General features: G+C 53.7%; 1 protein-coding gene and 1 pseudogene across 3 annotated transcripts; both read left to right on the forward strand.

Annotated features, from left to right (window-relative positions):
* Nucleotides 1–2,874: 2,874 nt before the first annotated feature.
* On the forward strand, nucleotides 2,875–3,602 carry LOC145515015 (large ribosomal subunit protein uL16-like; annotated as a pseudogene).
* Nucleotides 3,603–7,578: 3,976 nt separating this feature from the next.
* Nucleotides 7,579–19,865, forward strand: LRFN1 (leucine rich repeat and fibronectin type III domain containing 1). 3 transcript variants are annotated; one of them, XM_081516464.1, is made up of 5 exons: nucleotides 7,579–7,712; nucleotides 10,157–10,189; nucleotides 12,467–12,521; nucleotides 12,935–14,377; nucleotides 18,116–19,865. In XM_081516464.1, the coding sequence occupies exons 4-5, from the start codon at nucleotides 12,972–12,974 to the stop codon at nucleotides 19,020–19,022; spliced, it is 2,313 nt and encodes a 770-aa protein (XP_081372590.1). In that variant the 5' UTR covers nucleotides 7,579–7,712; nucleotides 10,157–10,189; nucleotides 12,467–12,521; nucleotides 12,935–12,971; the 3' UTR covers nucleotides 19,023–19,865. The 3 variants fall into 3 exon arrangements, with proteins under 3 accessions (XP_081372590.1, XP_081372591.1, XP_081372592.1); XM_081516465.1 differs by lacking the exon at nucleotides 7,579–7,712 and adding an exon at nucleotides 9,429–9,738; XM_081516466.1 differs by lacking the exon at nucleotides 7,579–7,712 and having other exon boundaries at nucleotides 13,207–14,377.
* The last annotated feature ends 2,160 nt before the right edge of the window (nucleotides 19,866–22,025 follow it).

The following is a 22,025-nucleotide window of genomic DNA, read 5'->3' on the forward strand; positions in this document are numbered from 1 at the left end:
CTGAGGGCTTCCTATGTGCTTAGTACTTCTATAAGCATTTTACAACTAATTTAATTCTTACAATTATTTTTGAAGAAGGTATCATTATTATCTCCAATTTACAAATGAAGAAACTGAGACACAGAAACCAAAAAGAGTTGCCCAAAGTCATACAACCAGTGGTCTGTACGGTCAGAACTTTAACCCAAGGCTATCCTGTGGTCAATGGTCACTCCCTCTCTTAGACAGGAGATTCAGGGAACCCCCTCTTCCTCCTCTATCTCTTCTTTTTCTCACTACTACTCGCTCACAGTTGAACATCTGTCTGCCTCCAGGTTCATTCACAAATGCTCTAATCAGAGACAGGCATGTACAAGGATTTGCCCAATCAGGAGCAGGGAGTTTGGAAAGCAAGCATCAATAAGAGAGGGTGACTCTGAAGGGCAGTCCAATGCACAGTAGGTTTGACTAGAGGGCTTGCGGAGGGACCAATCAGAGAGGTCAGAACAGAATACTGCTATACAATGAAAAGTGGGCACAACGGGGCTGTGGCTTTTCATTTGCGGCCACACCTTTGAGGGGTAATACAAACTGGGAACCTCTTTCTCTCTTTCCACCAACCTCCCTTCTCAATTCAGTTCAGTTCAGTTCAGTCGTTCAGTCGTGTTCGACTGTTTGTGACCCCATGGATTGCGGCACGCCAGGCTTCCCTGTCCATCACCAACTCCGAGAGCTTGCTCAAACTCATGTCCGCTGAGTTGGTGATGGCATCCAACCATCTCATCCTCTGTTGTCCCCTTCTCCTCCCGCCTTCAATTTTTCCAGCATCAAGGTCTTTTCAAATGAGTCAGTTCTTGCCATCAGGTGGCCAAAGTATTGGAGTTTCAGCTTCAGCATCAGTCCTTCCAATGAATATTCAGGACTGACTTCCTTTAGGACGGACTGGTTTGATCTCCTTGCAGTCCAAGGGCCTCTCAAGAGTCTTCTCCAACACCACAGTTCAAAAGCATCAATTCTTCGGTGCTCAGCTTTCTTTATAATCCAACTCTCACATCCATACATGACTTACTGGAAAAACCATAGCTTTGGCTAGATAGACCTTTGTTGGCAAAGTAACGTCTCTGCTTTTTACTATGCTGTCTAGGTTGGTCATAGCTTTTCTTTCAAGGAGCAAGCGTCTTTTAATTTCATGGCCACAGTCACCATCTGTAGTGATTTTGGAGCCCAAAAAAGTAAACCTCCCTTCTAGGTTCCCACAGATCCAGGCTCCCTAGGTTTTCCCTGGGGCACTTCTCCCCCTTGAAAGTGAGCAGGGTTTATGTTGAATAGGTGAAGACTGGACTTTAGGTTAGAGTTGAGAATGGGGCTTCTAAATTAGTCCTGAAGGGCCCTTGCCTAGGCTGAAATCTTGACTCTTTTGGAGTGGAGTCTAAGGTGGAGGTGTGGGGCTAGGATAGAGGGGTGGGGCTTGGGTGGTGGCAGGACCCAGACTGAAGAAACATGAATATTACAAATTTTAAGATGGTGTCTAAGGTAAAGGGTGGGGCTCAGGCTGTGAGGGTGGGACCTAGGCTTGAGGGGTGTTACTTATTTAGGTCAGATAGGGCAGGGATTTTGCTGTGGGATGGGGCTTTAGAGACAAGAGGTGGAGCCTATGCTTCAGGGTGGGGCCTAAATTTCGGAGCATTAGATTGGATCTCTATTTAGGAGGTCTGGGTCAGGAATTAAGGCCAGAGAGAAATAATCACACTATATGCTTTCATCTGTCGCCTTCTTTTTCAGGCCAACTCACATTTCCTGACCTCATGGGGCATCCCCCTGCCTCTGGGGTAAATCCTTCCCCTTCTAGTGGCCCCAGTCTGGAAGATCGTGTTTATTCCTGAGGGTAGGCTCTACAGTGAGTCTGCAGCAGCTCTAGCTCCCAGGCCCTCTCCTAAGAGGAATTCAAGAACACATTTTTACCAAGCACCTATTGGGCTTCCCAGGTGGTTCCATGGTAAAGAATCCACCTGCCAATGTGGGAGACGTGGCTTCAATCCCTGGGTCAGGAAGATCCCCTGGAGAAGGAAATGGCAACCCACTCCAGCATTCTTGCCTGAGGAATCCCATGGACACAGGAGCCTGGTGGGCTACAGACTTAGCTACTAAACAACAACTGGTGCCAAGACTATTGGAGAAATTTGGTGGACTGGAGAAAACTGGTGTGCGTGCCACATGTCAGGTGGCTTTCATTTCAATTAAGAGACAATAGGCAACAAATGAATAAATAGGTAAACAAACAAGCAAGCAAGAATGTTACCAAGAGTGATAAAGGCTATGAAGGAAATAAAATGAGATGATGGGACAACAGAAATCCCAAACAGGGTGGGACCTGTTTGGGTGTTGTTGTTGTTGTTGTTGTTGTTGCTTCTTTAGTCTCTAGAAGAGTCCTCCAGTTTCTTCCCGCCAACATTTATTGTGAAAAATTTCAAACATGTAGCAAGGCTGAAATAGTTTTACAGTGAACACCCATATACCTACCACCTAGATTCTAGAATAACATTTTGACTGTTCTTGCTTTATCACATAGCCATCCATCTATCCATCCATTAATTCATTAAAAAATTATTTATTTATTTGGCTGCACGTGGTCTTAGTAGCGGGACGTGGGATCTAGTTCCCTGACCAGAGATCGGACCCAGGCTCCCTGCACTGGGAGTACAGAGTCTGAGCCACTAGATAAGTTCCCCATTCATTAATCTATTTTTACTTTTAAAGTATTTCAAAGTAAGCTGAAGACATCGGGACAACTGGTGACAGTGAGGATATAACTTGGTCATGGTAAAGGAAGGGCTCTCTGAAGAGATTACATTTGAATTAAGAATTGAATGAAGCTCTCTTTCCCTTCAACACACCACTGAAGATCCTGGTGTCACCATGGGCCGCCGGCCCGCCCGGTGTTACCGGTATTGTAAGAACAAGCCAACCCAAAGTCCCGCTTCTGCCGAGGTGTCCCTGATGCTAAGATCCGAATCTTCAACGTGGGGCATAAGAAGGCCAAAGTGGATGAGTTCCCACTCTGTGGCCACATGGTGTCAGATGAATATGAGCAGCTCTCCTCTAAAGCCCTGGAGGCTGCCGGGATTTGTGCCAACAAGTTCATGGTGAAAAGCTGTGGCAAAGATGGTTTTCACATCCGAGTGCAGCTCCACCCCTTCCGTGTCATCCGCATCAACAAGATGTTGTCTTGCGCTGGAGCTGATAGACTGCAGACAGGTATGCACGGTGCCTTTGGAAAGACCCAGGGTACAGTGGCCAGGGTCCACATTGGCTAGGTCATAAGATCCATCCTCACCAAGCTGCAGAACAAGGAGCATGTGATTGAAGCCCTCCGCTGGGCCAAGTTCAAGTTCCCTGGCCGCCAGAAGATCCACATCCCCAAGAAATGGGGATTTACCAAGTTCAACGCCGATGAATTTGAAAACATGGTGGCAGAAAAGCAGCTCATCCCGGATGGCTGTGGGGTCAAATACAAATCGTGGTCCCCTGGACAAATGGCGGGCCCTGCACTCATGAGCATCAGCGCTGTCCCCTCCTTAATCATACTCACCAATAAATGCTATTTCCTGTCAAAATAAAGAAAAGAGAATTGAATGAAAAGAAGAAATCAGCCATGGAAGGGGAGGAGTGCAAAGGCCCAGGGGCTGGAATGACATGTTATGTTGGAGGAAGAGAAAATTCATTACTGAGGCTGTAAGACAACAGTGGTCAGGGATGAGGTCAAAAGGTGGGCAGGAGCCAGAGATCACAGGGTGAGACATGCTCTGTGAGTGAGGCTATCTCTGCCTGGGCTCAGGCTCTTTATTTCTCTATCTCTGTCTCTATTATTATTATCATATTCATTTGCTCCTTGGAAGAAAAGCTATGACAAACCTAGACAGCCTATTAAAAAGCAGAGACATTACTCTGCCAACAAAGTCTGTATTGTTAAAGCTACGGTTTTTCCAGTAGTCACGTAGGGATGTGGGAGTTGGACCATGAAGGCTGAGTGCCGAAGAATTGATGCTTTTGAATTGTGGTGCTGGAGAAGACTCTTGAGAGATCCTTGGACAGCACGGAGATCAAACTAGTCAATCCTAAAGGAAATCAACCCTGAATATTCATTGGAAGGACTGATTCTGAAGCTGAAGCTCCAATACTTTGGCCACCTGATGGGAAGAGCTGACTCATTGGAAAAGACCCTGATGCTGGGAAAAATTGAGGGCAGGACAAGAAGGGGGCAACAGAGAATGAAATGGTTGGATGGCATCACTGACTCAATGAACATGAGTTTGAGGAAACTCAGAGAGATAGTGAAGGACAGGGAAGCCTGGTGTGCTACAGTTCATGGGTCGCAAAGAGTCAGACACAACTTAGTGACTGAACAACAGTTCTTAGTTGTGTCATGCGGGATCTTTTGTGCAGCACGTGCGTTCATTAGTTGTGGCGCAGAGGTTTAGTTGCTTCGAGGCATGTGGCATCTTCTGTTTCTTTTTTGACTGTGCTGGGTCTTGCTTGCTGTGCAAGGGCTTTCTTCAGTTCCTGAGAGTGGGCTTGTCGTGGCGGTGGCTTCTCGTTGTGGAGCACAGGCTCTAGGGCTTCAGTAGTTTCGGTTCGTGGCTCTCGGCTCTAGAGCACTGGTTTAGTAGTTGTGGTGCATGGGCTTAGTTGCCCTGAGCCATGTGGGATCTTCCCAGACCAGGGATTGAACCAGTGTGCCCTGCATTGCAAGGCAGATTCTTAACCACAGGACCACCAGGGATGTCCCTGTCTCTGTTTTTATTATCTTCTCACCCCACCCCCCTTTTCCACTCCCATCCATCTCAGACCTGCCCCATCCTCTTTCCTCTTTGCCTCCACCTTGTTCTGCCACTTTCTATCTATGTGATCTTAGGCAAGTGACTCAACCTCTCCGTGGCTCAATGTTCCTCATCTGTAAAATGGGCATAGTCATTTGACCTCTTCATTCGGTTTCTGTGAAGAATGAATGGAGGACTTCCTTGGTGGTCCAGTGGTTGGGAGTCTGCCTGCTAATGTGTGTGGGGGGGAGGATGGACATGGGTTTGATCGCTGGTGGGGGAAGATCCCACATGGCTCAGGGCAACTAAGCCCGTGCACCACAACTATAGAAGCCCTCAGCGTGTTCTAGAGTCTGTGCTCTGCAACAAGAGAAGCCACATCAATGAGAAGCCTGTGTACCACAACTAGAGAGTAGCTACTGCTCACTGCATCTGAAGAAAGTCCATGCACAACAAAGGAGAGCCAACGCAACCAAAAATTAATTATTTAAAAAATAAAGTGTGCAACTTAACCAAAAAAAGGAGTGCAGTTATATATGTGAAGCCCTTAGATCCAATCCTGGTACATAGTAGGGTTGGGCGTTTGTCCAATTTTGCCATTATTGTTATTGTTCTCCCACATCTGTCCTTCCAGCCCTAGTCCTCCATGTCCCGGCAGCGAGCACCCAGTATCGGGGTGAGAGGTGGGAATGGTGCCTGGGTGGTGGAGGTGATGGTGGTGGTTAGTGTTGTTTAGTCACTAAGTCTGACTTCTTGCAATCCTATGGACTGTATGGACTGTAGCCCGCCAGGCTCCTCTGTTCATGGGATTTTCCAGGCAACAATACTGGAGTGGGTTGCCATTTCCTTTTCCAGGGGATCTTCCTGGATCAGGGATGGAACCCAAGTCTCCTGCATTGGCAGGCGGATTCTTTACCACTGAGCCACCAGGGAAGCCAGTGATGGTGGTGCAGAGAGTGAAATCTAGAGACTTGGGGGTGGGGAGTGGTACTGTGAGTATCCTCAGGGGGATCTAAGGGTTGTGAGGGGTTCACTAAAGTGAGGTTCCCCAGAGGGAAGCTCTGCAGAGATGTCCTGGATCTGGGGATGCAGGGCAGGCTCCATGTGATGATGTGAGTAGGAAGAATTTAGAGAAGGGGTTTAGGGGAAGACCTTGGAATCCAAATGGGATCCAAAATGGGAGGGATTTGGGCCACCAGGGACCTAAGGGATTGCAATAAGACAGATTTTTTTTTTTTTAAGATTTTCCCCTTTATTTATTTATTTTTATTTGGGTGCGTTGGGTCTTAGTTGTGGCATGTGGGATCCTTATATCTTAGTTACAGCATACGGGATCTAGTTCCCTGACCAGAGGTCGAACTTGGCCCCCTACATTGGAAGCCCAGAGTTTTAGCCACTGGACCACCAGGAAAGTCCCATGAAATAAGATTTTGAGGGGAGAGCTTGCTGGGTCTAGAGGCCAGAATATCTCAAAAAGAGATGGAGAGTGGTCTGAGATAGCCAGTGGAAGAGGGGCTCAGTTCAGTCGCTCAGTCACGTCCGACTCTTTGCAACCCCATGGACTGCAGCTCGCCAGGCTTCCCTGTCCATCACCAACTTCCGGAGCTTGCTCAAACTCATGTCCATCTAGTCGGTGATGCCATCCAACCATCTCAACCCCTGTCTTCACCTTCTGGGGGTTAGCTGTTCTGTAGGAGTTAGGCAAAGGGGTCTGAACAAGAAAGGAACAAAGAATTCTCAGTTCCACAGAAGTCACAGGGAGGGGGAAGGGCCTGGAGGGTTCAAGAGAGAGAATAAGAACAGGGGTGAGGCAGGGTCCTCAGGAGGGCAGCATGGGTGGGGAAGATGATCAAGAATTTGGGGCAAATTGGGCATTCTGGCAACCAAGGATTACCTTGGAGGGGAGGATGGTCTGGGATCTAATGGGGTTAACTGGAAAAGTCTAAGAGTCTCCTATGAGGAAAAGAGTTATATTTGGCACCCCTAGAAGTTAGACATGGTCTAGAGTCTCTACTGGGGGCCAGAGAATTGTTTGAGGTTGAGAGGGTAGAGGGGCATAGAGGCACCTCAGGAAGAAGTAGGATATGGTCTGTGGTCCTGAGTGGCTATAGAACATGGTTTGGGTCCCCCAAGGGAGTGAGGCATGATCTGGGGTCTCCCCAGATATTGACATATGGTCTGGATCCACTCTGGATGTTGGGGTGATCTGGGGTCCCTGAGGGATGAAGTGTGGTCTAGGGGTCCACCTGAATGTTGAGGTATGATTTAGGGTCCCTGGTAGGGGTGCTGTACACCATCTTGGATGCTGAGATACGATCTGGGGTCCCCCTAGATTGGGAGGTCTGGTCTAGGGTCCCTGATGGGTGTGGGGCCCAGTCTGAGGTCGCCAAGGAGAGCAGGACGTAGTTTGTGGTCCTGGGTGGCTGAGAAACATGGTCTGGGTTCTCAAAGGCGGTAAGACGTGATCTGGAGTCCCTCTGGGTATCGGGACAAGATCCGAGGTCTTCATTGGGGCTGCAAGTGTCCCCATGCCAGTCGGGGCGTGGTCTGGTGGTCTCTGGGGAAGCCGGCTGGGCTGGAGGTGGGGCTGGGGAGGGGTTGGGGGCGGGCCGGCGGCTCCGCAGTGGAGAAGGGTCTGCGGCGGGCCCCGGGGCGGGGGTCGGGGGCTTGCGGCCGCCGCGCCCGGCCCCTCGGGTCTGCGCCCCCTCCCCCCTTGCGGCGGTGGCGGCGGCGGGGCTTGGGCGGCGGGCGGCGCGGAGGGCGGAGCTCGGCGGCGGCTCGGGAGAGAGGGCGGGAGGCGGGAGGCGGGAGGGAGGCGGCCCCGCGGCACCGCGCCCCCTCCCCCGGCCCTCCCCCCACCATGGCGCGGAGCGAGGCGGCGGCGGCGGGGCCGGGCCCGGGCCCCCCCCGGGCTGGGTGAGCGCGGCCCGCAGCGGCCGGGGAGGCGGCGGGCGGGGGCGCCGGTGTGAGCGCGGGTGTGAGCGTGCGAGCGTGTGAGTGTGTGTCCGCGGCGCTGCGGCGGGCCCGGCGTGCGCTCGCGCGGCCCTGTGTGTGCCCGGCGCCGGCGTGTGCGGCGCCCTGCTTGTGTGGCCATCCGGGTGTGTGCCGGGTGTCGAGCCGAGGTGCTGTGTCCGGCCGTGCGTGTGTGTCCCCCCGGGTGATTGCCCCTTCGGCTGTGTGTCTGGGGGGCTGTCGCGCGCCCATCGGAGGGGCTGTGTGCAGGTGTGTGTGCGTGGGTTGTGTGCCCAGGTGTGGGTTCTCCCCCTCCCCCACCCCCGCGTGAGTGTGTTCGCGCGGTTAGCTGCGTTGGGTGTTTGTGTCCGGATTGGATGTCCATCCCAGGGTCTGTGGAGCCGGGTGTGCCCGCTCGGGTGTCCATTTGTGTGTGTGTGTGTCTGCGGGTTGTATGTCTCCAAGGGTGTGTGTCTGTGCGTCCATGTCAGGTTCCCGGCGGCGGGGGGTGGGAGGCGTGCTGAGGCTCAGCGCCTGGTGGGGCCTCTGTATGGGTTTGGGAGAGGGGAGTTTGCCGCTCCCTCTGTCCATGTCAACTGTGTGGGGGGGGTTCTCGGCGGTCCTTGGGGGAGACGGCCATGTCTTCCCCTTCCTGGTGGCTGGGGGAGGGGGGATGGGCAGCCGGTAGGTGGACAGATGGAGGGATGAGAGGCCGAGGGGTGGACAGATGGGCCCGAGGGAGGGACGCAGACCCGGCCCTCTCCCATCCATCCCACCTCAGTCCCCTACCGGCCAGATCTCTGCAGATGGGGCCGGAGGTGCCCACATCCAGATGGCCAGGCTGGGGGACCTTTGGGCTGCTGGTGGGAGGATTGCCTCTGACCAGGTGCTCTTCAGCTCAGGCCCCCAACCCTCTGAACTCTGACCTGGCTGGGGAAGGGGGTGTGCTGGGAGGGAGGGGTGTTAGGATTTCCTTGGCCTAGGAAGTAGGTGGGGCGGGGGTGCCTCAGGGCTGGGAGGGATGTGTGTCCATGACTGTGTGTGAGTGTGATTCTCTGCCTATCTGTTGACTCTGCCAGCGGGGTTCAATATTTTGTGTGTATTTGTAAGTGTGTAAATCCCTTACAGGGCAGTTATGTGAGCATGTGCCTGTTATGAGTGAACATCTCTTGAGTGTCTGTGCAAAGGTGGATCTTTTTGTACCTATGTGCTTGTTTGAATGTGTATCAGCCTTGTCAGTGTCTGTTCCAGTTGTGGTTCTGTGCATGTGTGTGAGGTGTGTATAGGCTAGTGTGTGCATTTGTGCATCTGTTGGTGTGGGAATGTACCAGCTTTGTGACCGTGCATACTGGGGGTACATGAAGTTGCATGAGTGTGTTGGGTATTTAAGAGTGTGCACCTGTGTATCTTTGTGTGAGTGAGCATCTTTTACATGTGTGTTGGTGAGTGTGCAAGGGTAGCTTTGTTATAGATGCATGCACCAGGGGACACATGGGTTTCACAGTTGTGTGTGTGCCTCTGTGTGTGAGTGTGCAAGGGAAAAGGCAATGTTGTATGTGTGGTTGTGTGCAGGTGTGTCAACCTCGAGGGTCTGTGTCTGTACTCTGAGTCCATTTGCACATTTGTGTTGGTATCTGAAGAGTGGGGTTGTGTATGTTCAGATACATACATGCAGGATGATATGTGCACATGTGCCTGTGTCCTTGACATGGGCTGACCCCACTTCTGGGCCCAGCGAGATGGGGGCCCACGTGGCATGACCTGTGGTATGCTGGGATCCCTGGACACAAGTGTGTCCACATGCTGGACCAAGAGCCTCCGGAGGGTGGGGGCACACAGATCATGCTGCTGTGTCCATGGGAATTCAGATACAGAGTCATGGGTTGTGGGCCCATGTGGGTTTTGGCATGTCCACATGTGTTGGGGTGACCATGGTCTGATGGCGAAGATGGGAACTTCTGATCGTCCCCCAGCTCCTGCTACTGTTCAGGTCTTTGAAGTTGGGGGACTGGGATGTGAATTCTAGAAGGAGGAAGCTGGGAGCCTAGCATCCTGGGTTTGAAGGAGAAGGAGAGCTGAGGGACCAGATTCCTGGATCTTGAGGAAGGAGGGAACTGAGACCTGGACTGTTGGGTCTAAGGTGGGGGCGTATCTCGGCCTCTTGAGCCCCCAGAGGACAAAAGACTAAAGTCCTAGGCTCTTGGGATTTGGAGGGTGAACAGTCTGGGGCTCAGACTCCTTGATTTCCAGAGGTGACTTCCTGGGTCCACCTGAGACCCTGCAGAACCTACAGCAGGAGGGCTGAGAGAGTGGTCATGGCAGGGGCTTCCTGGGCTGAGATGGTCTCTGAGGAGGGTCTGGGGAGCCGAGCCAGAAGAATGCTAACAGTGTGCTTTGTTCCTTTGCAGGTTCTGGCCCAGGCCCTAACTGCCTGAAGAGAGGTGAGTGGGGTCCCTCCAGCTGGGAGAGCGATGTGAAGTGATTGGGTTTACTCTGAGAGAGCCAGAGGCCTGGAGTGCTGCCTTGTATGAATTTTAGTGGCAAGTATGGCAGTGTCCTGAGGGGCCAGGTGTCCCCCAGGCTGGGGGTTGGTGACAAGGTCAGGAATGTCTTGTTTAGGTAAGAGCTTTGTAGAACGATGGTGTGGGTGGTAGGTGGGCTCTCAGGCCTGGAGATATCCCCTTTTAGACTGAGAAAAGTGGTCAGAAAAGGGAAGTTTCCTCCTGTTAGTAAAGGAGGCAAGAGTTTCCTGACATGAAATGACCCTGCATTTGGATGGTGGCGTGGATATAGTTTACCATTTTGTGTGTGTATGTGCATGTATGTGGGGCCATCTCCTGCTAATCCGACCTACTGGTGGCTGAGAGAGAGCCAGAGCAAATGATCATTTAACACTAACAGCAGCTAACATGTATATAGTGTTTACTCCATCAGCAACTACTCTAAGCATGTTACAGCGGATTGTCTCATTTAATCCTCACAATCATCCTATGAGGTAGGTGCTGTCATCCCCATTTGACAGATGAACACACTGAGGCCCAAAGAGAGGCAGTCACATGGCAGGGAATTGGAGCGTGAACCTGGGCAGCTGGGGGCCAGATTGTGTCCGGCAATGCCATGCTGCCTCAATAAACATTAGCTATTTTCATTGTTAGTATTACACTGTTTCAATTTGAGTCCCACACTCGCTGTGGGCCTTCTGGTTTCATAGATAGAGGTTCTGAGCCCCAGAGAGCTTACAGCCACCAGGTGCAGAGCTGAGCCTCCTACTTCAGGAGCGCCACCTCCCAGGCCCGGATTTTCTGTCGGATGTAGAGCAGTGAGTGTCCCAGAGGGAGTGCATGGCAATTAGTGGGGAGGGGGGGGTGGTGGTTGCTCAGACATGAAGCGATGCTCTGACTTTGCCTCTTTTTCTGTTTTCAGCCCCATCACTGTCTTCCTCAGTCTCTTTCTTCTGGTCTTCGTCTGTGTAACACTCTTCTTTTCTCTTCCTGTCTCTCCATCTCGATGTCTCAGTCTCTCTTTTCTGTGTGGGTCTCCTCCACTCAGTTTTTCTCTCTTTGCCTCCAACTTGCTCCCTGTCTCTTTACCTGTCTTTCAGATTCTTTCTCTTGTTGTCTCTTTGTCTCTCTCTTTCTCTGTCTCTCTTTGACTCTGTCTCTGTGTCTGCCAGTTCATCCCTCCCTCCCCCTTGTCTCTCTCTGTCTCTTCTCTCTCTCTGACTCTCTCGGTCCCTTTGCCCGTGGGCTGAAGGATCAGAGCCACATGAGGCCACAGCCCCAAACTGCAGATTCCCGGGAGGTGGGCCAGCAGGGACTGGGGCATGGGGTGGGGTGAAAACAGTGTCAGGGACACCCCCTTCCCATCCTTTCCTCTTCACCCCCCACCCACCCTGTGTTGTGATGAGAGCTGACATGTCGTGGGCTGCAGCTGCTGCAGGGGGAATCCCAGCCGGAAGGTTTTGCCTGGAGCAGAGGCACAGCCTGATTGTGTGTGTGTGTGTGTGTGTGTGTGTGTGTGTGTGTGTGTGTGCGCCTGGAGCAGAGGCACAGCCTGATTGTGTGTGTGTGTGTGTGTGTGTGTGTGTGTGTGTGTAGGCATGTATAGGGCCTTGTGTTGTCCCCATTAATGTGAGCATGAAAGTCTGCCCCCTGCTTGGGCCCTCAACAGAGGCCAGAAGGAAACCAGGCTCAGAGAAGGACTTCCCAAGACTGAGCAGGGAGACTGCTGTTTTCTCAGCCTCTCCCACCTTCAGCACAATCCCCCCTCCCCATTGCCAAAGGTGGGGGAGGGTGTTACCCTTAACATTTATTGAATATGTACTGTGTGCCTGGCCCTATGCTCCATGACCCCTATGAATGAGCTCACTGAACTCTTGCAACAACCCAATGACGATAGTACAATTATCAGACCACTTTACAAATCAGGAAATTATGGCCTAGTTTGGGCAAATCATTGGTTTGGGGTCACAGAGTTAGCAAGTTGGGGAGCCAGGACTTGAACCCGAATCTATTTTATTTCAAAGCCCTTGCTCTTAATAATAGTGCACATTTCTATGCATGGTACCTACTGGACACTCGATGATGATGATAATAATAGTTATACACTAACATGTATTGAACACATTTTGTGTGCCAGGCACTGTTCTGAGTATACTATGCTCATTAATCCAGTTCATCCTCACAGAGGTAAGGCCTGTTTTTGTCTCCATTTTACAGATGAAGAAACCGAGATTCAGAGAGGTTCAGACACTTGTCAGAGATCACACAGCTAGTAAGTGTCAGAGCTGGGATTTGAACCCAGGGAGTATTGCTTTGAAATCCATGACTTTAAACCCTAGTCAGCAGTGATTTTTCAAAATATTTAGTGGGTACTAGAAGGCACAGGCCACACCAGATCTCATCACTCTGTTTGAGAGGTCATGAGAGGTGTGGGAGCTCCTGGAAGAGGGGCAGAGGTGGGGGTTAGACCCTCAGAGGTGGGGCAGTGGTAATTTACCACACAACATGGAAGTGATATGATCTGTTCACAAGTGCATGCCCGCTGATGGTCAGTCCTGTCCCTGTCCTATAGGACTCGGTTGTCAGGAAGGGATGTATGTGGGTCAGGCTCTGAGCAGGACATCCCAGGGTGGCCAGGTGGGTGGTCAAGCCCTACGCCTGGCTGACCCTTCTCCTTCCTTGCAGGTCTCACCTCTCGCTCCTCGCGCCTCCCCACTGCACCATGGCTCCGGGCCCCTTCTCCTCAGCGCTCCTCTCGCTGCCGCCTACTGCCCTGCCCTTTCTGCTGCTCCTCTGGGCGGGGGCATCACGGGGCCAGCCCTGCCCTGGCCGCTGCATCTGCCAGAACGTGGCGCCCACGCTGACCATGCTATGCGCCAAGACTGGCTTGCTCTTCGTGCCGCCGGCTATCGACCGGCGCGTGGTGGAGCTGCGGCTCACCGACAACTTTATCGCAGCCATTCGCCGCCGAGACTTCGCCAACATGACCAGCCTGGTACACCTCACCCTCTCCCGGAACACCATTGGCCAGGTGGCGGCCGGCGCTTTTGCGGACCTGCGCGCCCTCCGCGCCCTGCACCTCGACAGCAACCGGCTGGCAGAGGTCCGAGGCGACCAGCTCCGGGGTTTGGGCAACCTCCGCCACCTGATCCTGGGCAACAACCAGATCCGCCGGGTGGAGTCGGCTGCCTTCGACGCCTTCCTGTCCACCGTGGAGGACCTGGATCTGTCCTACAACAACCTCGAGGCCCTGCCCTGGGAGGCTGTGGGCCAGATGGTGAACCTGAACACCCTCACGCTGGACCACAACCTCATCGACCACATCGCCGAAGGGACCTTTGTGCAGCTTCACAAACTGGTTCGCCTGGACATGACCTCCAACCGCCTGCATAAACTGCCCCCTGATGGGCTCTTCCTGAGGTCCCAAGGTCCCGGACCCAAGCCGCCCACGCCGCTCACGGTCAGCTTCGGCGGCAACCCCCTGCACTGCAACTGTGAGCTGCTGTGGCTGCGGCGGCTGACCAGGGAGGACGACCTGGAGACGTGTGCCACGCCGGAGCACCTCACCGACCGCTACTTCTGGTCCATCCCTGAGGAGGAGTTTCTGTGTGAGCCTCCGCTGATCACGCGGCAGGCGGGCGGCCGGGCCCTGGTGGTGGAGGGCCAGGCGGTCAGCCTGCGGTGCCGCGCCGTGGGGGACCCTGAGCCCGTGGTGCACTGGGTGGCACCCGACGGGCGCCTGCTGGGGAACTCGAGCCGGACCCGGGTCCGGGGGGATGGGACCCTGGATGTAACCATCACCACCTTGCGGGACAGCGGCACCTTCACTTGCATCGCCTCCAACGCCGCCGGGGAAGCCACCGCACCCGTGGAGGTGTGCGTGGTGCCGCTGCCTCTGATGGCACCCCCGCCTGCTGCCCCGCCACCTCTCACGGAGCCTGGCTCCTCGGACATCGCCACACCTGGCCGACCTGGAGCCAATGAGTCGGCGGCTGAGCGCCGGCTCGTGGCAGCCGAGCTTACCTCCAACTCTGTGCTCATCCGCTGGCCGGCCCAGAGGCCCGTGCCTGGCATCCGCATGTACCAGGTGCAGTACAACAGCTCCGCAGACGACTCCCTTGTCTACAGGTGGGTGTTAGATTCCCCAGACCTCCTCCTGCTTCAGGGGCCCTCCTTCCGCCTCCCTAGGCCTTCTTGCTCAGCTGGGGTTCTAGATGGGCTTGTAGAGTGGTCTCTGGCTCCCATTTGCCCTATTTCCTTCTCTTTCTATTTCTTGTCTTTGTTTTTCACACATCTTGCAAATCCTCCTGGAGCACCCACATGAGCCATTTATCACCATGAATGCACCCAGCATGGTCCCTGCTCTCATGGAGCCCAGGGTCTACATCACTGCTTACCAAAGGTGTTTGATCACATACCTTGTCAGCAGGAAATATACTGACACATATATAGTTACAGTTGCATTTATATTTAGAAATCACATACAAGGCTACTGTATCAACACACTGGGTACAATATAGAAACAGAAAAGTATGAGAAAAGGATGTAAGTTATTTTCACCATCCATTGGGTTAGAAGCCATTGCCCTGGCGTGGACAGATCCCTATGGTGTAGACCAACGTTAAAGAGGTACTTTCTCCCCATCATCTCTGATTTTCTCTTGCTCTCACTTCTGTCTGTCTGTCTGGACCTTCTCTCCCTCCTGCTCTCATGAGGAACTTAAGCCCCTGCCATGTGCCAGACCCTCAGCTGGGCGCGAGGGACACAAGGAGACCAAGAGACCAAGCCCTGCCCAGAGGAAGGAGGCAGAGAGTATATGATGAGTTTCAGTCTTGGCCTTGCCTTGTCTCTCCATCTCGGTAGTGTGGCTCACAGCAATTGACCTGGCACACAGCAGCGTTTGCTCAGTGGTTGTGGGCTCCATGCGTGTCTCTGCTTTGTCCCAGCTCTGCCTCCCTTAGGCACGTTGCAGAGTGCTTGCTGAATGTTTAATCCTGTGTATGACATATCTTGGGTGCTCCAGAGGGGGTGGAGCCATTTCCCCATCTGTGGGTAGCTCCTGATCTTGTGGGTGCTTAGACCCACACCAAGAAGCCTGCCTCTTGGCTTCCATCTTCACCTCACCCAGTGTTCTCTTGGCCACCGTCCTGGCACACAGTAGGCGCTTTCCCATCATTGGTTGAATGAGGTGATGCCTTCCTTTTCTCTTGTCTCTGTCATGCTCATTTTCTTCTTGTTTTGAATTTGGTCACCAAACACTGAATAAATGCCTACTGTGTGCCAGTTCCATGCTGGGCCCTGGGCCTACTGAGATGGATAAGACACTGGCCCAGTCTTTAAAACATAGGGCAAACAAATGGACAAAACAAAAACTTTTATAAGGTACCACCAAAGGATACTACTCCATTTGACTTTCCCAGCTTCACTGTGAGGCAGCTATGATACCCCCTCCCATTTTATAGACAGGGAAACTGAGGCTCAATGGGAGAAGTCACTTGTTCAAGGTCACACAGAAAGCAAACCAAGATTCCAGCTCTTACCCTTCTAACTCTCAATTCTGCCCTTTTTACATTGAACACTTGTTTATCAGGTGACTACTGTTTGCCAGGCAGGGATTAGGGGAGAGAGATAATAGATTTGTGTAAACAGCTCCTGGTTTCTGTGATTCTCCACCTCTTCCTCTTTTTCCTTCTTTCTCTAACCCATGGTCACTACATGGTGGGGTAGAGGGAGGTTCATGAGCCCCCAGACCCAGCATTTCTGCAGATGTTGATGGCCCTCTGTCTCCAACTGGGCAGCATACCCTAGGACTCTTCCCTTCCCCTCAGGGCCACACAGTCCCAGTCCTCTGTCCCTCATTGCCGGCGCCTGTGCTACAGCACTGCAGGGGTTAACTCCCTCACTGCTGCCATGGGAGGAGTTGACAGCCAACCAGAAGCCTGCTCTGCGGCTTGCTTGGACCTTACAGCCAATTAGAGACACATGGGCTCAAGCTTTCTTAAGGAGCCAGCTTCTGTCCTTGAAAAGGGGGGAGACCCTAGCAACTAGTTATTTTAGGGGAAGGAGCAAAAGGAGCCCAAGACTCTTTGAGAGGGAAGGTGAGAGGAAGAAGAAGACTTGCAGCCAGGGGCCCAAGGTTGGATGGAGGAGGGGGGGGGGCAGTGGTCTGGGAAATGGCAGGCAGGGGGGAGAGTAGGAGAGGTGGTGGGCCCCCTGCTGTGTAGTCTTTTGGGGGGAGGATGGCTCTTGGTGATGGCAGAAACTTCTGGAATTGGAGAACTGAGGTGGGTTTCAGGACCAGAAGGTGGTGTGGCTGGAGGGAAGGTGATGCTTCTGAGAGTTAAGAGGCGTGAGGAGGTGGGGGCATGGCCTTTAGAGGAGATGGTGCTCCTGCAGCATGGTCCCCACGCAGATGAAGAGGCGGTTCATGTCTCTGATGACCCACTAAGAGCTTTGTGGGAGAGGAGAGCCTGTAAGATTGAGTGCATGCAAATCTGTGTGGGTGTGGCAGTCCCAGCTTAGCCAACATCAAACATGGAAGGGATGTGCCCAACAGAAGAGGGGCAAGGCCCAGGGGGAATGGTTCTCATAGACAGGGAGGAAAGCAACTGGTAGGAGAGTGTGAGCCACAGCAAAGCCAGGATCGGGTGGGATGCCAGCTGTTAATGAAATTATTAAGTGCCAGGCTTTGGGGATGTTAACTCATCATACTTCACACCATCTCTATGGGGTAGGAATTCTTAATAACCTCTAGTGGGGGAATGAGACACAGAGAGGTTAAAAAACTTGCCTGAGGTCACAGAGCTAGCAAGCAGCAGAAGAGAAACTCAAACTCTGGCATCATGGCTCTCAGACTTTGTCAGCTTAACCACTTCTCTACACTGCCGCTTGTTTGAGGGCAGGGGTCCATGGCAAGAAAGGGGCATGCTTTCTTGGCTACATTTGCCCCAATTATGGATGAAACTTACCTGGGGGCATGGTATAGTGCCTTCGGGTAGTATAGGGCAGGGCATGCACATAAAGTGGTTGCCTCTGATATCTGGGTACAGTGCATGACAGCAAAGAGTGGACATGGTCCTAGGCCCAGTAGGGGAACCATCTCCCCTGGGCCATTGTGGGGTGTGGCTTGGAAGGCACTTGTCAATCAGAAGGGAAGTAGCCTTTAGCCCTAGCCCCTTGGTGGGCAGGAATATGTAGTGGAGGGGCTTGGAAATTGTCCCATAAGATAGATGCTGCCAGGAGAGGTGTATGTATACCCAAGTGTGGGATATGCAAATGACGGGGAGTGGTCTGTATCATGGTTTCCTTGAAGGGGCAGGAACATGTAGAAGAGAGGAACTAGAAGAGCATCCACTGTTCCAGTAGGAGTAGACTAGGAGTATGAGTTAATCTCCTACTCCACCCCAGTGAGAGTGAGGCTTGCAGGTAAGGGGGCATGGCCTGTAACATCCATCCCCTTAAAGGGTGGGAATATGTAGATAAGAGCGCTTGAATGACACTTGTCCCAGTAGGAATGAGACATTGCTAGGGAGCAAGCCCCTTGAGAGCAGGGCATACAAGCTGTAGCATTCCTCCCTGGCAGGGGCCAGGATATATAGATAAGGGAAGACGAATGGCTGAAATTTACCGTGAAACACGGGTGGGGAGTGGGTCTGACAGCGGGGCATGCAGATAAGGGGCGTGGCCTATACCAAAGGTCCTGAGAGGGTGGGAATTTGTTCCTTGAGTGGCTGCTGTTGTCCCAGTAGGGGGTAAAGGACTGGTAGGGAGGCAAGGATAGGTCCCCATGGGTGGTGGGGGCATGCAAGTGAAGCAGCCTGGTTCAGAGTGGAGCTAACCCCGCGCTGATCCCGCCCCCTCCTGCAGGATGATCCCATCCACCAGCCAGACCTTCCTGGTGAATGATCTGGCAGCGGGCCGCGCCTACGACCTGTGCGTGCTGGCCGTCTACGACGATGGGGCCACGGCGCTGCCGGCCACCCGAGTGGTGGGCTGCGTGCAGTTTACCACCGCTGGGGATCCAGCACCCTGTCGCCCGCTGAGGGCCCATTTCTTGGGCGGCACCATGATCATCGCCATCGGGGGTGTCATTGTCGCCTCCGTCCTCGTTTTCATCGTTCTGCTCATGATCCGCTACAAGGTCTACGGCGATGGGGATGGCCGCCGGGTCAAGGGCACCTCCAGGTCGCCTCCACGGGTCAGCCACGTGTGCTCGCAGACCAACGGCGCAGGCGCAACGCAGGCCCCGCCCCCGCCGGCGCCCGACCGCTACGAGGCGCTGCGAGAGGTGGCGGCTCCGGCGGCTGTGGCGGCGGCCGTCGAGGCGAAGGCCGCGGCGCCCGACATGGCTTCCGCGGAAACGGAGGCGGTCCTTGGACGTTCCCTGGGCGGCTCGGCCACCTCTCTGTGCCTGCTGCCATCCGAGGAAACCTCCGGGGAGGAGTCCCGGGCCACGGCGGGCCCTCGGAGGAGCCGTTCCGGGGCCCTGGGACCGCCAGCTTCACCGCCCCTCACTTTAGCTCTGGTTCCTGGGGGAGCCCTGGCCCGGCCAAGGCCTCAGCAGCGTTATTCGTTCGACGGGGACTACGGGGCGCTCTTCCAGAGCCACAGTTACCCGCGCCGCGCCCGGCGGACAAAGCGCCACCGGTCCACGCCGCACCTGGACGGGGCCGGAGGGGGCGCGGCCGGGGAGGACGGAGACCTGGGGCTGGGCTCCGCCAGGGCGCGCCTGGCCTTTACCAGCACCGAGTGGATGCTGGAAAGTACCGTGTGAGCGGCGGGCGGTCGGGCGCCGGGACGCCTGGGTGCCGCGGACAAACGCCCAGCCGCCCTGACATTTAGGGCAGGATTCGGGGGTGAAAGCGCCGAGCCAACACGTCGTCCGACCGGAGGGGAGAAGCACCCTTCTCCCTGGAGGGAGGGGGGCACTGCCTGGGCTGTGGCTCGAGGCCATGCCCCCACGCTCAGGGGGGTTTGAGGGCGGGCCGCCGGGCTCCCCTCCCCCGTGGACTCCAAGCCCCCCTCCTGCCCCTCCCCCCGCGCGCTCGCGGACCTCGCTGGAGCCGGTGCCTTACACAGCGAAGCGCGGGGAGGGGCAGGGCCCCCTCGACACTGCAGCACTGAGACACGAGCCCCCTCCCCCCGCCCAGGACCCGGGGCAGGGGCGAGGGGCCCATTTCACGTATCTGGCTGGACTAGATCCTATTCTGTCCCGCGGCGGCCTCCAAAGCCCCCCACCCCCCATTCAATTCCCTGGTCCCGTCGTCGGGTCTGGCTTGGGGTCCCCTTTTCTCTGTTCCCTTCGTTTGTCTCTGTCCCGCCCTCTGTCGTCTCTGTCTTACGTCCTTTCCTATTCGTCTCTCTTTTCTCTGTCCCGTCGTCTGTTCTCCCTCTGCCCTCCCGTATGGCGTCCAGCCTCCTTGTCTCACCAGATTATCTCCCCCAGTACACAATTCTCCCGGGCAGGTCCCACCGGAAGGACCAGACTCTCCCCGACTCCTTCCTCTTATTCCCAGGTGAATCCCCACAGGAACAAAATCCAAAACCAAATCCCCCTCGCTACCGGAGCCGGGACCCTCCGCCGCAGGAGAATTAAACTTTTTTCTGTGTCTGAGGCCGCTCTGCTGACCTCTGTGTGCGTTCCTGTGTCTTGGGAGGTTGGGGGGGCGTGGCCTAGATTACAGCATTAGGACTGTTAAAGTGAGACTAAAGGTAGGACGGCTGACTGCGATCAGGGAGATTTGCAGTTTCCTACCCTTTGAGAGACTTAGAGGTGGGGAATAATATATTAAAAAAAAAAAAAACAATAGCTAAGGTTTAATGAGTGCTTACTACTGCCAAGCACTTAAATCGTTTAATCCTCACAACAACCCTAGGACATCAGTGCCATGACCCCATTTTATAGATGAGAAAACGGGTCCAGAATTAAAGCAACTTGCTCCAGGTCGCATAACCAGAAGGTAACAAAATTGGGATTTAAAACGGCAGGCAGCCTTCTGAGCCTTTAGTGCAGAGCAACTAGTGAGTGTTCATTTCCACATAGGCATTGTGCTAAGCACAGCTCATCTCTCTGAGGTTGGACAGCTGTTGGAGGTCAATACACTCGGCCCCATTTTACAGACAGGAATCTACACCAGGGAGAAGTGAAGTCACTTGTCCAATGCTCCCCTGGTGAAGAAATAGGAGAGTTGGCAGTTTGACCTCAGTATCTGTTCCACTCGACTACAAAATGTAGCCTCTGATGTCTGTGTCTGGAGGCTGGGGAATGGCCCCAAGGACCTTAATTAGCTGAGCCTGGGTATCGAAAGCCAGCCTGGTGGGAGAGGGGATATGGGAAAGGGTTCACAGGTCACGCTGGCTGAAACCTGAGGGATCTTAGGAGGTAGAGAAGGGGTCTACTTGAGGGCACAGAGGTTGGTGTCAGGGAGGGGGGGTAGTTTCTCAGACAAGTGTGGGCTGTGGCTGGGGAAGGGAAGTTTTTTTTGCGGGGGGTGGATGGGTCCTGCAGTGAAAACTTTTCTGATCCTGGGGAAGGAGGAAGAAGGCTTCACGCCAGCTAGGAGCCTCCTGAGGCCTGGGGAGGAGGAGAGAAAGACAGAAATAGAAACGGAGCAGGAGGGAGGGGGATGGATCTGGGCAGACAGGGTGGGAGGCAGCAAGGACAGAGGCACCAGAGAATCACAGGCCGGCATCACCCAGTGGCCCAGCCGCACTTATCTGTGTCAGTCATCACGACTCCTGGGTACTGAGGGCTTCCCACACACCAGGCGTGGTGCTCACAAACCCTCCCTGAAGCATGAATAGAGCGTGCAGCTCAGCCCCTGGCACAAAGCACAAAACGGACTTACTCAGAGAGGAAGCGTGATCACGTCTATACTCCAAAACAGATGTGTGCAGTGTGTGCACCCTCTTATTTATTTTAGACTAGGTAAGTTGATTTATTTAGAGGGAAACGCACTCCATGGAGTGTGGGCTATCTCAGAAGGTGAGAGGCCTTGTGCACCCCGTTCTCTAGACAAGGAAACAAGTTCAGACAGGTAAGCAGCTTGCCCAAGATCATGCAGTCTGTAAACGGCAGAGCCATGATTGGAGAATTTACTGCCTTCTTATCCTGCACACCTAACTGTCTAACTGTACTGTCTCTGCTCCACCAGATAAAGCTTTACTGAGCATGTGCTATGTACCTGGCTTTGTGCAGGGGATACCGCAGTGAACAAAATAGATGAAACAAGAGACCCCTGCCCCATGGAGCTTATATTCTAGAGGCAGGAGACACGAATCAAGCGAGTAAATTATGAGTGTCTGGTAGTGAATAAGTGTCACATGGAGAATGAAAACATTCTCATTTTGATGGGGGACTTCCCTAATGGACCAGTGGTTAAGACTTCCTCACTCCCAATTCAGGCGGCCAGAGTTCAATCCCTGGTCAAAGATATTAACCTGTAGGCTGCAGGTACAGGGGAAAAATAAAAAAAAAACAGGGTGATGGGATGGAATGACTGAGAGGTTTATTTTATTTATTTCTTGGGGTATAGTTGCTTTACAGTGTTGTGTTAGTCTCTGCTGTACATCAAAGGGAATGAGCTACAAGTATACACACATCCCCTCCCTCTTGGACCTCCCACCACCCCATCCCATCCATCTAGGTCACCACAGAGCACTGAGCTGAGCTCCCTGCACTATACAGCAAGATCCCACTATCTATCTCTTTTATACATGGCTGTGCTCATGTGTCAATCCCAATCTCCCAATTTGCCCTCCCCCCAATCAAGCCCCG

The sequence above is a fragment of the Giraffa tippelskirchi genome, chromosome 7 (assembly GCF_054371585.1).
Source record: "Giraffa tippelskirchi isolate mGirTip1 chromosome 7, T2T-mGirTip1v1.2.pri, whole genome shotgun sequence".
Classification (NCBI taxonomy): domain Eukaryota; kingdom Metazoa; phylum Chordata; class Mammalia; order Artiodactyla; family Giraffidae; genus Giraffa; species Giraffa tippelskirchi.